Below are 17,677 nucleotides of genomic sequence, written 5' to 3' on the forward strand. Positions count from 1 at the left end.
CTCCACCTTCTCCATCTTATTTTTTTGAGAGACGGTATCTCACTGAACTTGGAGCTCAGCTAGACTGGCTGGCCAGTGAGACCCAGGGGTGCTCCTGTCTCCTTTCCCCAGCCCTAGGACTAGGTCTTCGCTGCCAGACCTGCTTGACATGGAGGTGGGGAATCTAACCCAAGTCCTGGGATTTGTGCAGCAAGCCCTTTTCCCATTGAGGCATTTCTCCAGACCCTTGACAATCTTTTCACAGTGGGTCTTCAAATACATCCTGTGATTTTTTTTCCCCTAGTTTTTGACTTTTACAGTTGAAGTAGAGATATCCAGCTACTGACAGAAAAATACACATTGTTTCCTGACCTTAAATTTGTTAGTTGTGGTAGAAAGGGCTTAGTGGAAGTACTTAGTAATCCCCTTTCCTACTAAAATTATAAACTAAAGGGAGGTTCTGTTTGTTTGTTTGTTTGTTTTTTGAGACAGAGTCTTACTATGTAGCCCAGACTGGCTTTAAACTTCCTATATAGAAAACAGACTGGCCTTGAACTCGGGATCTGCCTATCTCTGCTTTCCAAGTGCTGGAATTAAAGGCATGTATACAAGTGGGTACAAGTATCCAGAGGTCAATGTCAGGTATCACCTGAGCTTTTCTAGGGAGTAGTACCTGGGTTGGTGGACTGAGTGAGGAAGAGCTTTTCTTGTGTAGGCTGGCATTATCCAGTTATCTGGGAGCCTGGGTAGAACTCTGTCTTTAGTAGAGCCCAGATACTTCACGCCCTTGCTCTTGAACCACAGAAATCCAGTCCTTGGATTGCATCAGATTCTTGAGTCCTTATGCTTCAGATTGAAAGTTATATATAAGGTTCCTTGGACCAAGAACCCTGAGTCTCCCACCTGTTGTGTGACCTTTCAGCCTCCATAACCACATAACCTAATTTTTATAACGAGTCCCTATCCTCCTTCACATCTATATCTCTATATAACACCCACTCTCACTTTGCCTAATACACTAAGAAAGAAGAATACCACAGAAATTGCAGATCTTCTCATGAATGTCCTCACTTTGAGCTTACAGCATCATTTAGTGGGCTGTTCAGGCTGTCACTGGGCCAGACCTGAGATAACCAAGGGAGTTAGGGAAGGGGAGTGGGTACCTTACCTCTGAAATGCTACCATTTCAGAAATAGTGAAATTTCTTTCACAGTCAGAATTCATGGTCCTGGAAACCAAGTTAATAAAGGTAGTTGTTCATTTTCAATGCAAAACATTTGTTTGCTTCATTGTCTTTGAATTTTTGCCACATTTTTTGTCTCCGTGTCTCTGGCTTGAAAGAATTAGTTTCTAACATGAACACGACAAGAGGGCTCCACTGGACTGGAAGTTGAAACTGTCACTTGATGGTTTATTTTTCATGTACCTGGCTTACTAGGGCAGAAAGGGGCTTTCAATTTGGCAAGGGTAATTGATTCTGATTATCAAAGGGAACTAGAGAGTGAGCCACAGAATGGAGCGAGGAGAGAACAGATCTGGAGAGAGCAGGCTTATAGGTTAAGAGTACTTTTACAGTAGTCCTGGGACCCAGATGGTGGCTGACAACCAACTGTAACTCCAGTTCTAAGGGATTCCACACCCTCCTTTGACTTCCTCAGATACCAGGCACACATATGGTACACATACATAAATGCAGATAAAACATTCATACACATTAATAAATGAATCTGAAAAAAATGTTTAAAAGGGAATGTATCTGGAACACAGGTGATCTTCTGGGGCATTCTCTAAGAACGGCATATCTAACAATGTCATGTAAGGGAAGATGGCAGCCACCCTATAAAGGTAAGACCCCTCAGAAATGGAGTGTGGAGTCATCTAGTGGATAAAAGATCCTGTGATGCAGGCTGAGACAGGAAGCAGATATGGACAGGGGTGAAGTGGTATTCTACAGTTTGTGTCCACTTGCAAGAATGAGGAGTCTTGAGGTTATTGTGTTGCATGTAAACTGTAGATATGTAGTTGTCTGTTTTGAGTTATGCCACTTCATGTTTTTTATCATTTCATTCTGTTTAATACAAGGTGGTTTAGTTACTGATGCTGATGTTTTCAAATAGCATTTCATTCAATTTTTCTAGACCATGAATTAACTGAGATGTTCTGTTTGGCAAGGTATGTGAGCTAGATTGCTCCTTTCCAATAAATTTTTTTTTCAATTATATTAACTAGAGGAAGCCAGACATGTAGCTGATGCCTATAGTTCTTGCACTGGAGAAGCTAAAGAAGGAGAATCCCCACAGGCTTGAGGTCAGCTAACACAGTTCCAAGACAGCCTGGGCTGCAGAGTGAGGTCCTATCTCAAACAAGCAAACTGACCCAGACTAGTCACTTCCATTACTTCTAACCGAAGAATACTGCTGGACTAGATATGGACACCTGCAAGTGGGTTTCAAACAAAAGGTCTTGAGAATGTGAAATATCTGGAACTGGTCATCAGGCTGGATAAGCCTCAGCCTTGGTTATTTTTCTGTTGTTGTAATAAAACACCCTGACAAGAGCAATTTAAGGGAAGATGGGCTTGTTTTGGTTCACAATTTGAGAGTATAGTCCATCATGGTAGGTAAGTTCTGGTGGCAGGAGCTTCAGACTAGTCACATGACATCCATAGTCACGAGCAGAGAGAAATGAATGCATGCATGTTTGCTTTATTGTTCTCTATTTGATTTTTCTACTCTTAACCAGTTCTGGACCTCCTGCCTAGGGAATGGTGCCGCACACAGTGGGCAGGGTCTTCCTGCATTAACTAACGAGACAGTCTCTCACAAACAAGCAAGCATACAGGTATTAATGTCTCTCTGTTCTTGACTGTGGATGTGGTGTGACCTGCTGCCTTGACTTTCCTGCTGTGATGGACTGTAAACAGGTTGGGACTGTGAGCTAAAATAAACCCTTTCTTCCTAAATTGCTTTTTTCGAAGTAGTTTACCACAGTAGCAGAGATGAAATTAGAGCAAATAGTAACTTACTGAATACTTCATTTTGCCTTCACTGGCTTATCATGTATTTCCTTTATGTTTTTATTTCTAAATTTTCTGGCCCTTTACCATATTTTTCTGTGTATTTATCTGCTCATCTATTTTTCCAAACACATAGGTATGCACACATATATAGCAAAATTTTCTATATATGCCATATATAATTATCATTTTTTTGGAGTTATTTCTTTAGCCATTGGTGGCAATGATTCATCCTGTGAGGGTCTGGCACCTGGAGTCAACTGCAAGTTATAATCGGTTTCCCTCTACCCACACAAACACCAGGAGGTGCATTTCACTTTCTGCCTATCTGATGCCTCCAGGTAGGGAGAGGAAGTCAAAAGTTCTCCAGTAGGTAGACAGCTATAGGAACTCCAAGGGAAGCCAAATTTATTCCAGCATTCTATTTATCATCTTCTGACCAGTCAATTCAATATGGACTTTGTTCATTTAATTTGACAATGTTTACTGAGCATCTCCTTAAACGCCAGAGGCTGTTCCAGATACTAGGCATACTTGTGGCTTTTTCTCGGGGAGACAGGAACACATGTCTATCTGTGACGGTTTAAACTAGAAATGTCTCATTCAATGTTTCAGTCAGTTGAATACTTGGTTCCCAATTGGTTATGCCTTTAGGTTTTGGAGGTGCAGCCTTGATGCTTAGAAGCCTGTCATGAATGGTGGGAGTGGAGTGGGCATGTGCCTTTACCTGCTAAGCCATTTTGCTGACCCTCTTTTTAAATTTTTTTTTGACAGGGCCTCTCTATGTCACCCTGGCTGTCTTGAAACTCCCTATGTAGACTAGGCTGGCCTTGAACTCACAGAGATCCAATTGCCTCTACCTCCCAATTGCTGGGATTAAAGGCATGTGCCATACTACCGGGCTACCTCCCATTCTTCTCCGCCTCCTCCTCCCTCAATAAGGACAATTTAGGAGAATTGGTTCTCTCCTTCCACCTTTATATGGGTTCTTAGGATCGAACTCAGACGCTGTAGATGCCTTATCCGTAGAACCATCTTGCCAGCCCTGCAGGGGCCTCTTAACCTCTTTTTATAGGCACTCCTTCTCACACCACTGCATGTGGTAAAGTCAGATCCCAGTTCCTGTTTTGGACGCCAGCGTCCATTAAAAAAAATTCACTTATTTCCTTACACTTCACAACTGCTGGGTTCAGGTGCCAGCTGTGGACTGTCACTTAAGGCGCTAACCCTTTAAAAATCTGTAATTTGCAAATGTGATTATTATGGACTTATCCTAGGATTTGAGGGCGAAAAACAAAAAAATCAGGGGTGAATTGAGCAGGAAGTGCCCTAGCGCCCCCAGAAGAGCCCGGTCTAGGTTTATTGTGAGCATACAGTACAATAAGCAAGGTCTGGTGACGAAAAAGGACGTAGCAAGTCGCGGTCCTCCTCTGCCGCGGCTTTCTTGCGCGCCCCGCGGGGCGTCCCTAGCAACGCGCGCGCTCACTCGCAGCCCCGCCCAGCCTGTGGCGGTGGCGACAAGTGCGCCTGCGCACGTCCGCAACCGCCAGTCAATTCGCTTCTCCTCCACGCCCCGCCCCCTCCTCTCTCCTCCTCCTCCCACAGCCGCCCGGAGCGCGAAGCCAACATGGAGCCGGAGGACCTGCCGTGGCCGGGCGAGCTGGAGGAGGAGGAGGTGGAGGAGGTGGAGAACGCGTCGGTGGCGGCGACCGAGGAAACCGAGGAGGTCCATTCCTCTGAGGAGACTGTGAGGTTGGAAGAGGAAGAATTAGAAGAGGCGGGGCCCGAGGTGGATTTGGATGATTTGGATTTTAACAGCGAGTTTCAGCCGCGAGAGAGCACGGATGAAGAGGAGGACGAGATGGCTAAGGCCTGGCTGCAGGCTCACCCTGTCCACGCTGGCAGGGCTTTCCCTCTGCCCCCGCCCCCGCGGTACCTGTACGCGCCTGTGAAGCAAGTGAGCGACGCTGAGGTGGGTAGCGGCACTTGTAGCAAGGAGCGGGGCTGTGGGGAGGAGCGGGGCTGCGGGGAGGAGCGGGGCTGTGGGGAGGAGCGGGGCTGCGGGGAGGAGCGGAGCTGTGGGGAGGAGCGGGGCTGAGGCCCAAGCGCCAGTCGAGGTGTTTGAACTCCTGAAATTGCTCCAGGATCTCGGGGCCTGCTCGCTGCGGGTCGCCATGCCTACGGAGACCCCTGCTTGTAGGGCTGGCAAACTCTTCGCAGTCTCGGGTTCTTCCTGGCAATGACATCTCTGGTGTCTTTCCCGCCTCTTAGTGAGTCCTGGTTTTTCTGAACTAGGACAGATACGACAGATGCGCAGGGAGCTGGTACTCCCAGAGCGTTCAATTAGAAAGGCCTTTTGGGCAGAAGGTGGGAGCTGGCGAGGGAGCTTGGGGAATAGCTAGCAAGTGGAGAGACATTTGGCACCTTAGTTTTATTGAAGTGCAAGAACCCCCGCCCCCGAAGAATTAGTGTAGGCTATGGACTCTGCATGGGCTGCCTTGATAAGCTCCCCGCCTGTTTATAGCAATTTCCTGCATTTGTAGCAATTAATGGGTCCCCAACCAGTGGCAGGAACTTGGAAGGGAAGTGATTCAGCTCTAGTTTGGAATATTAGAAAGCACCTAGTCAAGACTAAATGGAGAAAGACCGAGTTTACAGAGGTCCTGCCAAGATTTTTAAAACTTAACCATGTTCTTAATTTAATGCTTTTTAGCTGTCAGGAACTGCGCTGTTGTTGTTCAATACGGCCACGTGTAGTTCTTGACATGTTAACTAGTTAGTAATATATGGAATTAGAAGGGCTGGGGAGGCATTTAGGTGTTAGAGGTCTTGCCTAGTGTGTGCAAGGCCCTGAGTTCAAGCCCTAATACTTGGGGGGAAAGAATTACTAAAATTAGGAATTCAGTGGCCCTGTTTAATCATTTTACAAGTGCTTGATAGCCATGCTTAGTCAGTGGCTGTTACTTTGGACATAGAAGTTACAGAACAATTCCATCATCACAGTGATACTACAGACTGTGATTGGTAAAGAGCCTGCTGGATATTTTAGGGAGCGTTTAATTCATTCAGCTTAGACTTTAAGCATTCACCTTGTGCCACACATTGTACTTGATGCTAAGGAAATTTTGATGACCCAAACCCCTGCCTTCCTGATGTTCCCACTTTAAAGAGGGAGGCAGATAAAATTCACATGGTCTCATAAGGAATAATGGTGTATGCTAAAGTGCTATGAATGCAGAAAAATAGGTAACCTGGACTTGTCCGTGAAGGTTGGCGAGTTGCCTTGAAGACTGTAAGGCTAATTAAGCAAGGGTTTCAAAAAAAAAAAAAAAAAAAAAGCCTAGATGAGGAAAAGCACTGTTAGCAAGAGTGTGACACTTTCACATCTTACATGTTTTGATTTTTTTGTAGGACTAGGGTTGAACCCCAGCCTTTGGGCATTCTAGGCAAACATTCTCCCTACCACTAGGCCGCATCATTTAAAGCATGACATTTCAAGGAATTGAAGGCCAGCAGGTTGAGTCTGGACTACAAGGCTTTATGTGTTATGCCAGGGATTTCAAGGATTTGTCCCTGGAGTTTTGGGGAGTCCATAAAATGTTTTAAAGGAGATGTTTATGATTAGATTTGTATTTCAGCAAGATAACAAGTTGTGTAGATAACTGTGCTAGTAGGGGAAGATTAGAGCATTCTGAATAAATGAGGGACACTAGTTAGAGGGTCGTTGCAATACTGTCAGGCAAAAAGTTTCTAGAATAAGGAAATGAGCAGGGTGCGATGATATATGCTTTTTAATTCCAGCATTTAGAGCAGTGGTTCTCAACCTTCCTAATGCTGTGGCCCCCAACCAGAAAGTTATTTCATTGCAACTTCATAACTAATTTTTCTACTGTTATGAATTGTAATGTAAATGCAAGATATCTGATATTCAACCCCCCAAAGGGGTCAAGACCCACAGGTTGAGAATCACTGATTTAGAGGCAAGGGCAAGTGGGTCTCTTGAATTCCAGGCTGGCCTAGTCTACGTAGAACATGGAAGTGTTGATGGGACTAGGGAGAAGTAGGCTGTTTCAAGTGATGTTTGTCATGCCAGGGACAGTGTTGACAGACTGGTGACCTGGTGCTGTGAGTGAATTCACCCAGACAAAAAGGCAGAAGTAGAAAGTTTAGGCTCTTGAATGGGAGGCTCTTTTGGCATTGTCTCAGTGTCATGGAGTCTTCTCTGGTGGGGTCCTTGGGTGTTTCTTTTTTTGTGACTGGTTATCTCTGCAGGGTCAACTTTCTGATGGTCTGGTGTGCTCATCAAAGAGTGGAGACAGTGGTGTTAGCAATGCCCCGAGACAGATTGCAGCAGGGCTTGTTAAACTAGCTCTTTCTGAAGGCAGCAGGGCCTTTGCTTTGAGGCCCAAACAGCCTTGCTCTGAGATTAGAATGGCTTGGCACAACCACCCATCCCAGAACAGCATTGACACTTAGAAAGCAAAGTCATCACTCTTAGTAATGGATTGTTTGTGAAGGGTAGTGTCCTGGTGTTAGCTTAGTGAGTAAACGCTTGTGCTCGTCTTGAGATGTGGCCAGGTCAGCTTTGAGCTGGTGATGATGAACTGGCTGGATGGGTACTAAGAAAGATTACAGAAGTCGTCTGGGCCAGAAATTTTAGGTACTACATTAGCTACATCTAGACCATAATGAAGCTATACTTTTGAATTAGGTCTTCTAACTTACTTTGTTCTGACTTCTTATTTGAATAACTATGAATATTTAAATTTATTTCTTTAGGCCTAATGGAGGAATTTTTAAATTAGCTCACTTTATAACTCTTACCATACCTAATATGAGAAAATTGTTTTCCTGGTTTACAGTGACCTATATAATTCTAGTTTCAGTGCTTCTTAGAGCTTGGGTTGTCTTTCTCCTTCCCTGGAAGTTTTGTTTTGTTTTTGAGACAGGGTCTCACTATGTAGCCCTGGCTGGCCTGGAACTTGCTACGTTGATCAAGATGACTTTGAACTGTGACTGCCTCTGCTTCCCAAGTGTTGGGAAGAAAGGTGTAGTCGTCACATCCAGTCCTGCTTTTTCTTTTCTTGTATCAGTTACTTACATTAGAGAATATGGGAAGGTGTAGACGGCTCACTTTTAGTTTGTTTTATGAAGTTGGGAATTGTGAATCCTGACCTTGATGCATGTTAGGCAAACTCTGCCTCTGAGCTATAGCCCTCCTCCCCCAGGTCCACCCCTACACACACACACACACACACACACACACACACACACACACAGGCTTTGACTATGTAGCCCTGGTTGTTCTGAAACTCCCTATGTAGTAGACTGGGCTAGCCTTGAACTCAGAGATTCATCTGCTTCCGCCTCCCAAGTGCTGAGATTAAAGGTGTGTGCCACTCTGCCCCACTCCTCCAGGTTTTTTAAGATGTGTTCATTGTGTAGTACTCAATTCCTCTGTCATCTATCTCTTGCTAAGTAGTAAGATTTTTATAATAAGTTTGTTTTATGTGTGTGTATATGTATGTGGTGTAGTGTTTGTGTGCACATATGCATGTGTGTATGGGTACATATGGATTGCTTCCCACCTTATTTATTTAATTTGACCAGCCTGATCTACATAGTGATCTTTATAGAGACCCACCTACCTCTGCCTCCAGAGTGTTGGGATTAAAGGTGTGTACCACCACACCTTCCATCTTAACTTTTGAGATAGGATCTGCCACTGAACTTGTAGCTCACTGGACTAGGTCAGGCTGTCCCACCAGCATGTTCCAGGGATCTTCTTGTCTTCCTCCAACAGAGCAGGGGCTGAGGATTGAATGCAGATGGACTCGGTTTTCCCCCTTTATGTTGGGATTGAACTCAGGTCACCAGGCTTTACAGGTGGAGCCAGCTCTGTCCCCCCCCCCCCCACTGCTCTCTAAGGACTTGGTTGAGGAGTGAGGGATTCAGAGCCTCTGCTCCTTTGTTTTCCTGCTGGACCTGCGCATCTTTCAGCGTACAAGAATTCAAACACCTGTCCTGGAAGCTTGCATTTGGAAGGAAAATATTTATTTTTGGGAGACTGTAATGTTCATGGGTTGTTGCACTAGAGATTCTTGGTTTTTGACTTTTAACGGAGTCATGAACCCAGCTTGCAAATTTTTCTAAGTTTCCTGTCAGCCCCTCCTCCCTCTGCTCTTACCCTCCAACTTCCATCTAGTGCGCAGCATCTCTTCTGATAGCAGGTGGCCGTGTTTTCAGAAGAAAGAACACATGGTCAGAGCCTTTTGCCTGGTCTGTGGTATTCCATTCCATTTGTATGAAAGGTGCTGGATTGAATATTTTCTATGCCCTGGAACAGATGAGTTGTGTAGAAATGTTTCTCTAATGTTTGAGCCATACCAGAAGCAAAATTATGGTGTTTCCAGGTTCCTCTCAGGTGTGGTCTATATACATACTCATGTTTCTTGGGTTAGTTTTGATAATTTATGATTTTCCTAGAAAGTCCTTCATTTCAGCAATGGCTATAGTTCATTAGAATAGAGTGCTGTAGTTTTTTTTTTTTTATTTTTTGTGGCAATTTTCATTTCTCAGTCTTAGTTTTGTGTACTTTTCTTTTGATCCACCACTGTAGAGGTTTATCTACTTTTCATCTGAGGAAACAGCTCATTTTTGGGAAAAAGCCCATTTTTTTTCCGTTTTAGGTTGTTAACAATGCTACTGCTCTAAACAGAGGTGTTGTTGTGTGGGCATGTGAGTTCATTTCTCTTGGGTATGTATCTGGTAGTGGGATTGCTGGACATTTGGCAGTTCTGTCTCCAGCCATTTAAGGGCCTGCCAGGTTGTTTTCCAGTGTGCCTGGGCCGCTTTACATTCTCGCCAGCACTGTACGAGACCTCCTGTTCACCATGTCTGACTGATGGTGAATGTATTTTTTTGTGCTTATCGATTTACTCTATAGAGCTGTCGTCCATTTAGAGCCCTTGCCCTTTCTTTATTTGGGCTTTATCTGTCTCCTGTTGGGTTTTCAATGAGAAACTCAGGGCCTTGCCTGTGTCCCTTGAGCTCTCAGCTAAGGTAATAACTAGGCCGCATCCTGCTTAGCTTCCAGGACGAGCAGAGATCGGGCACGTGCAGGGTGGTATGATACAAACTACTGGGGACCTTTATCTGTTTCCACAATCAGATGGTTTTCCTACTGCTGAGGTGTATGAATTCTGTGTCATTTTATCTATTTTAGTACACTTTTTAGATTTATTTATTTTTATTTTATGTGCATGAATGTTCGCTGCTGTGTATATTTGCACCACTTGTGTGCTTGGTGCCTGTGAGGTAAGAAGACTGGGCAGATCCCTTGACTGGACGGAGTCATAGGTGATTGGGAGCCTCCATGTGGGTGCTGGGAACTGAACACTGGGTCCTCTGCAAGAGCAGCCAGTGCTTTTAACCACCGAGCCATCTCTCCAGCCCCTGTATATTTATTTATTTAGAAGCAAGGTCTCTCTGTGTAGTCCTGGGTGTCTTGGAACTCACTATGTGGACCAGACTGACTTTGAACTCACGGCGAAACAGATTAGATACAGAGTTTGCAAAGACTGCAGATATTTTCTCCCATTCTTTGTGTTCTTCTTCTTCCTCCTCTCCTGTTTCTGTCCCTTCTCCTTCCCTCTGCTGTCTGGTCCCTCTTGTCTTTTCTCTCTCTTTTTGCCCTGTGCTCGATAGTGCACTAAGGGTCTCAGAGTGTCAGGCAAGTGCTCTTCCCTGAGCATCACCTGGGCAGCTTCCCTTCTCACTTGGTGGTCTCCTTTGCTGTGCAGCTTCTTAGTTTGCTACAGTTCCATCTCTTCAGTTTGTGCCCTGAGCTTGTGGTGTGATATGCAAGACATTGCCAAGACCAGACTCAAAGAGCTTTTCCCTGCTTTTCTTGTTTTATGACTTTAGTTTTTACATTAAAAAAATTCATTTTATTTTTCATGTGTAGTTGAAATTAAGAAATAATAACACCTAGCTTTTTCTTTCTTAAAATTGCTTAGACTGTTTGGATCTTTTGTGGTTCCGGATGGATATTGGGATATTTTGGTTTTAAATTTTCATGAAGAATGCCACTGGAATTTGATAGAGATTCTATTGACTTTGTGTATTGCTTTGGGCAGTATGGACATGTTAACAATATTAATTCTTATAATCCCCAAACATGGGCTGTCTGTTTATTTGTACTTTTTTCTTTTTCCCCTCTCTTGAGAGGATTTCATTGTATAGCTTGGCTTGGCTGGCCTGGAACTTAACTATATAGATCAGGCTCGTGTGTGTCATCATGCCTGGCCGTTGGTGCTTTTTTCAATATCTTTCATTAGAATCTTATACTCTTTAGGATACAAGTCTTAAGTGTTTACTTATGTATAACTGACTTTTTTGTTTTTGTTTTTGTTTTTCTGAGACAGTGTGTCTCTGTAATATCCTTGACTATCTGGGAACTCACTTTGTAGACCAGGCTGGCCTGGAACTCACAGAGATCTGCTGCCTCTGCATCTTAAATACTGGAATTATAGGCATGTGCCACCATGCCCAGCTGACTTTTTTAAATCTTTACTTATTTATTTATTTATTTATTTATTTATTTATTTATTTATTTATTTATTTATTTATTTATTTATTTATTTATATTTGTGAGGTGGGGTCTGGAACTTGCTATAGCCCAGGCATGTGCCACTATGCCCAGCTGACTTTTTAAAATTTTTATTTATGTATTTATGTATTTATGTATGTATGTATTTATTTATTTTTATTTGTGAGGTGGGGTCTGGAACTTGCTATAGCCCAGGCTGGCCTTGAACTCTAAGCCCTCCCTCTGCCAAAGCTGAGATTACTGGCTGCTGATTGATTTTTGATGCTATATTAATGAAACTTTTTTCTCATTTTTTCTTTGGATAGCTACTTGTATACACAAATGTAACTGATTTTGTGTGTGTGATATGTATATACTTTTTTTTTTTTTTTTTTTGGTTTTTGGTTTTTCGAGACAGGGTTTCTCTGTGTAGCTTTGTGCCTCTCCTGGAACTCACTTGGTAGCCCAGGCTGGCCTTGAACTCACAGAGATCCGCCTGGCTCTGCCTCCGAGTGCTGGGATTAAAGGCGTGCGCCACCACCGCCCGGCGTATATACATTTTCATGTATGTATGCATGCATGTATATATGCAAATGTGTGGAGGCCAGTGGTCAGCTCTCCTCAGTTACTGTCTACCTTATTATTTAGTAAATTTTTTTAGACTTATTTATTTTGTTTCTTATGTATGAATGCTTTGCTTGCATGTATATCTGTACATCTGGTGCCCACAGAGTTCAGAGAGGGTGTTGTAACTGGAGTTACAGATGGTTGTGAGCTGCCCTGTGGGTGCTGGGAACCAAACCTGGATCCTCTGCTCTAACAAGTGCTCTTTACTGTTGAGCCATCTCTCCAGTCCCCCACCTTTTAAGACAGTTTCTCACTGGGCCTGGAACTCACTGATTTAGCTAGACTGTCTGGCCAGTGAGATTTGGGGATTCCTTTCCATGCTCTACCCCCATCCCCATTCTGGGATCACAGATGCGTGGCTTTTACATGGTGCTGAGGAACCTCAAATTAGGTTCTAATGTTTAATGGAAAGTGCTTTACCAGCTGTGCCATCTCCCCAGCCCTGTAACCAATCTTCTTCTCATGTTGATTTTGCAGTTTTAATGAATTAGTTTATTCTAGCAACTTGTGTGGTGTGTATTTGTTTGTTTGTGTGTGTGTGTGTGTGTGTGTGTGTGTATGCACAAATGAATGTGTGTTTGTCTCTCTGTAGTTTTTGAGGGTTTGTATATATAAGATTATCTCAGCTGTCTTCCTTTCAATCTGTATGCCTCTTTCCTTTTCCTGACAGCTCTGGTTAGGACTTCTACTTTTTTGTTGAAGAGAACTGGCAAGAGAAGGCACCCTTTCCTTGTTCTAAAACCTTAGAGGAATTATTTTCTTTAGGTCTTTCATATTGAGTATGATATTTGAGTGGGCCTTTCACATCATAGACTTTATTCTAAGGTAGTGTTCTTCTATTCCTAGTTGGTTTTTTTTTTTTTTTTTTTTTTAAATCATGAAACAGTGCTTGCCTTTGTCAAGGACTTTTTCTATTTTAATTGAGGTGATCATGTGTCTTTTATCCTTCCTTCTGTTAATGTGATGTATTTATTATATTGATAAATTTTTCTGTGTGGATCATTCTTGTATTGCAGGAATAAATCCTGTTAGTCTTGTCATATAATACTCTTAATATGTTGCTGGGTTTTGTTTGCTATTATTTTGTTGAGAATTTTTACATCAATATTCATTAGGGATATTGGTCTAAAGTTTTCTTTCCTTTTAGCATCCTTCCTTGTTTGGCTTTGGTGTCAAGACAATGGTGGCTTCATAGAATAATATAGCAGGATTCCTTCCACCTTTGGGGGATGGGGAGAGTTTTAGGATGACTTATGTTAATTCTTTAAATGTTTGGTAGAATTCTCCAGTGAAGCTATTTGATCCTGGATTTTTCTTTTGTGGTGATATTTTTGAGTAATTCACTTTCTTTGTTGTTGGTCTGCTCACATTTTAAAAAGTATTTGTTGTTTTTTTTTTTAGGTTCTGTTTTTTTGTTTTTGTTTTTATTTTTGAGACAGGGTCTCTGTGTAGCCCTGGCTGGCCTGAAACTCACAGATCTGAATGCCTCTGATGAGATTAACGGCATATACCACCACAGCCTGGCTCATTGTTTTTGAAATAGAGATTGCTTGTATAGTCCAGGCCGACCTTGAACTTGCAATCTTTCTTTGCCTCCTAAGTGATTGTAAGTATTGATGGTAAATATTGTTTATTGAGTATACTTCAGGGAATCACAGAACTGGGCATTGACCATTATAGAGTACTACCTTCAGCTCACAGAGTGGCAATTTTTTTTTTTTCTTGCAGCATTGACTGAGGTTTGGGACTTGCATAATATAGGAGACAAGCTTCCTACCTGTGAGTCCACTGTGTGAGTCTGTGGGCGACCAGCTACGACCTGCTCCCACCTTTCAAAGGATTCTTGGTTGGAAGAGAGAGGAATGAGGAAATATTAGGTAGAAAGATAGACCTAGATGACGAGGAGAAAGACAGAGAGACATAGGATAGCTTAGGGAGGGCCCTGGGTCAATACCCAGCTGCTGCTCAGAGCTTTATTCAAAAGGGCTTTTTATAATATGCCAAGTGGAGAGGCAAGAGACCTTCCGCTTGCAAGATGAAAGCACAACCATACAGCCAAGTGTAGACCCTTCCAAACAACTGGTAAACACGCCCCTGGCAAAATCATCCTATTCTGCAGGCCTGCTGGGTAAAAGCAAGCTCAGATTCTCTGACCCTGAGTAATTTTGGCTCCCACAGTCTACCACAGCTCCATTGCCCATTTTTCCTTTCTTTTACCTAGAGTTCCCATAATAATATGGAGTCAGGTTGATCATGTTTATAAGTCCCTTAGATTCTGTTGACTTTTACTTATTTATTTTTGTACATTTTTCGCTGCTCAGATGTGGTTGTTTCAGATGAACTGACTTTTTTTCTGTTCAAATCTGCAGCTAAACCCTTCTAGTGAAATTTTTTCAATTCACTTAATTTATTTTTCATCCCCAAAATTTGTTACTTAAATTTTTTGTGTGTGTGCATGTACATGTGCATGTTTATGTATTTGTGGGTACATGTGTGCATGCAGATTTGTGTGCCTGTGTGTGTCCCTGTGTGGAGTCAGAGGACAGACTTGCATGTTGTTCCTGTGAAAAGCTATCTACCTCCTTTAAGGCAGGGTCTCGTACTGGCTTGAAGCAGCTACTTTCTTTTCTTAATGTGGATAATAGAAATTGAATCCAGATCCTTGTGCTCACAAGGCAGGTTCTTTACTGACCGAGCTCCCTCTCCAACCCTCTAGGCTTTGTCACTTTTTAAAATCATTATGTCTCTGTTGATATTTTCATTTTCTTCTGACATTGTCTTCCTGACTTTAATTGTTCACCTTAGCTTATTGCGCATGCTTTAAAAAGTAGGTTTTAAAATTTTTTCTCTATGTGTATGTGTGTGTGCATGCAAATGCATGAGTGCACACACATTTGAGCACAGGTGACCATGAGGCCAGAAGAATATGTAGAATCCCCAGGATCTGGAGTTACATTACAGGTGATTGATGTTAGCATCCTTCAACATATGGATACTGGGAATTGAATTTAGGTCCATTGGAAGAATAGCAAGCACTGAACAGCTGAAACAACTCTCCATCCAGTTCTATTTAATCTCTTGCACTTGGTGTTTGTGTGCATATATGTGCCTTCACATGTTCACACTCTTGTGTGTGTAGGTCAGAGGATAATGTAGGAAAATCAGCTTCCTTCTTTATTATATGGGTATGGGTACCAGGATTGAGCAGTGTGTTGGTCAAGCTAACTGAAAGTGCCTTTACCTACTGAGTTATCTTACCACCTTATTTATTTAGAGAAGGGTATCATGTAGCCTAGGCTAGCTTCAAATCACTAGCTGAGGAAGACTTTGAACTAGTGTTTCTCTTGCTACCACATCCTGAGTACTGGGACTATAGGACTGTATCACCACACTTGGGGTGTTGATATGGTGCTGGAGGTTGAACCCAGGGCTTTGTATATACTAGGCAAGCACTCTTCCAACTGAGCAACCTCTACAGTTTCTACTCTAATTTTTAGTGCCCTGTTTGTTATTTAGCCCTGCTGACTTTTGTTAATTTCTTGTAAACTCAAATTTGCACTCATTTTACAGCTTCTCTCCTCTTCCTTGTTAATTGGTAGTAGATTAGCTGTTTTGCTTCTAGACAGAAATCAGTAACGTGAATTTAGATCTTTTGGATTCTCTTTCCTCCTGGCTGATGCAGAGTTTTTGTTTGTTTTTTAACTTTCTTTAATTTATTCTTTGTGTCTTTCACATAATGCATCTTGATCACCTTCATTTCCCATCCCTTTATATTCACCCTCTGCCCTTGCAACCTCCCCCCTAAAATAAAATTTAAAGAAAAAAAATTTTTAAAAAAGGGAAAATCTCATCATGGAAGCTGTAGTGTGACACAGTGAGTCACACAGTAAACCCTTTGTCCATATATTTTTACTTGCAAGTGTTCATTGCAAAGAGTCACTGGTCTGGATCGAGGCCTCTGGCTTCTGCTACACTGTCAGTGCAGGGTCCTCACTGGGACTCCTTGGTTGTCCTGCTGTTGTGTTGTGGAGATCCTGCAGCTTTGGGTCTGGTCCCTTCACATCCTCCACCACATCACAGATGGGGTGGCTGTTAGGGTGGGCCAACTCATAACAACCCTGGTTCTGGGCCTGAGTAGTTGCAGGGTTGTAGTCTGCCAGCTCTCCCCTGTCCTCACCACCAGGGGGAGCTCTCCTGCACTGCCCTGGCTAGGTCACCCCTTACAGAGATGAGCTAGAGAAGGGGCCAGTTCTCCTGCTTTCACGCCCTTAGGGTCTGCTCTTCCACACCTACACCTTCAGGCCCAGCTCTACCGTGTTGTCCAGGTGAGGTGCAGGGGCCACTCTCTGAGTGCTGTAGCTGGTAAGGGAGAGGGTCAGAACCCTTGCCCACCACAGGAGGCAGGGATGGGGGCGCAGCTTTCTCTCGCCCTTACCATCACATGGCAGACAGGGGTGTGGCCAGCTCTCCCACTCTCACACCCTCAGGACCAGCTCATCCATGCCTCTGCCAACAGGGTCAGCTCTCCTGTGCTGCCCAGGTGAGGTGCAGGGCCTGCTGTCCTGAGTGCTGCCGTTGGTGTGGGGCAGGAGCAGCTCTCCTGATCTTACGACCTCAGGCTCTAGGGGTGGGGGAATCTCTTCCTCTTAATGCCACCATATGGCACATGAGGGGTGGAGCTAGATCTCTAATGCTCACTCCCTGGGCAGCTAACCTGCCCCCCCTCCCCGCCCCCAACAGCGCAACTGTGCTTCCCAGACAAGGCACAGGCCTGCTTTCCTGAGTGTTGCAGCTGGTAAGGGGGGGGGGCACAACAGCTGGAGTAGTAGGGGCAAAGGGGGGGCGTCTCCCCTCGCTCCCACCACCACACACTGATGAGGGAGGCAGTAACAGTTTCATCTCTCTCACTCCCTCAGGGCTGGCTCACCCGCAACCCTGTCTACAGGGCCAGTTCTCCCTAGTGCTGCAGGTGTTGAGGGGTGAGGGGAGGGGACATCTTTCCCTCAGGCCACCACATGGCAGACAAGAGGAGTGTGACCTGCCCATGCCTCTGCAAACAGGGTCAGTTCTGTTGTGCTGCCCAGGTGAGATATGGGGCCCTCTCTCCTGAATGTTGCAGCTAGTGAGAGGCAGGACCAGCTCTATATAGCCCTATCCTCTCTGCCTTTGGTGGTATCAGGAGCCTCAGACATCAACACAGACCATAGCTAAATCAGTGCCATGAACACAGACATTGGCCTCAGCAGCAGCCCAGGCCCAGACATCATCATTGATAAGCCAGAGTAACTATTCCAAGTCCAGCTTTGTGAGCAAATGTATTTATCAAACTTACAGGAGGAGCATGAGATCAGAGAGGGTCATATGAAGAGTACTCAAGGCCCTTAAGAAGGAGTACACTCAGATGTACTTTGGGTATTCTCTTATTTTAATTGTTAGATTAGGTCATATATATTTTTCCTACTGCA

The 17,677-nt window shown here is 43.8% G+C and overlaps 1 protein-coding gene across 5 annotated transcripts in view; it reads left to right on the plus strand.

The window, feature by feature from the left end:
• The first annotated feature begins 4,496 nt into the window (after positions 1-4,496).
• Positions 4,497-17,677, plus strand: part of Alms1 (ALMS1 centrosome and basal body associated protein) — a 121,334-nt gene continuing 108,153 nt past the window's right edge. For 2 of the 5 annotated variants that reach the window (XM_042274428.2, XM_076567066.1), the window contains exon 1: positions 4,497-4,967. In XM_042274428.2, the coding sequence (XP_042130362.1) occupies positions 4,623-4,967 (345 nt within the window). In that variant the 5' untranslated portion in view covers positions 4,497-4,622. The remainder of the gene's footprint in view (positions 4,968-17,677) is intronic. The other 3 variants (XM_042274426.2, XM_042274427.2, XM_042274429.2) reach the window with 3 other exon arrangements.

The sequence above is a fragment of the Peromyscus maniculatus genome, chromosome 3 (genome assembly GCF_049852395.1).
Source record: "Peromyscus maniculatus bairdii isolate BWxNUB_F1_BW_parent chromosome 3, HU_Pman_BW_mat_3.1, whole genome shotgun sequence".
NCBI classification, from domain to species: domain Eukaryota; kingdom Metazoa; phylum Chordata; class Mammalia; order Rodentia; family Cricetidae; genus Peromyscus; species Peromyscus maniculatus.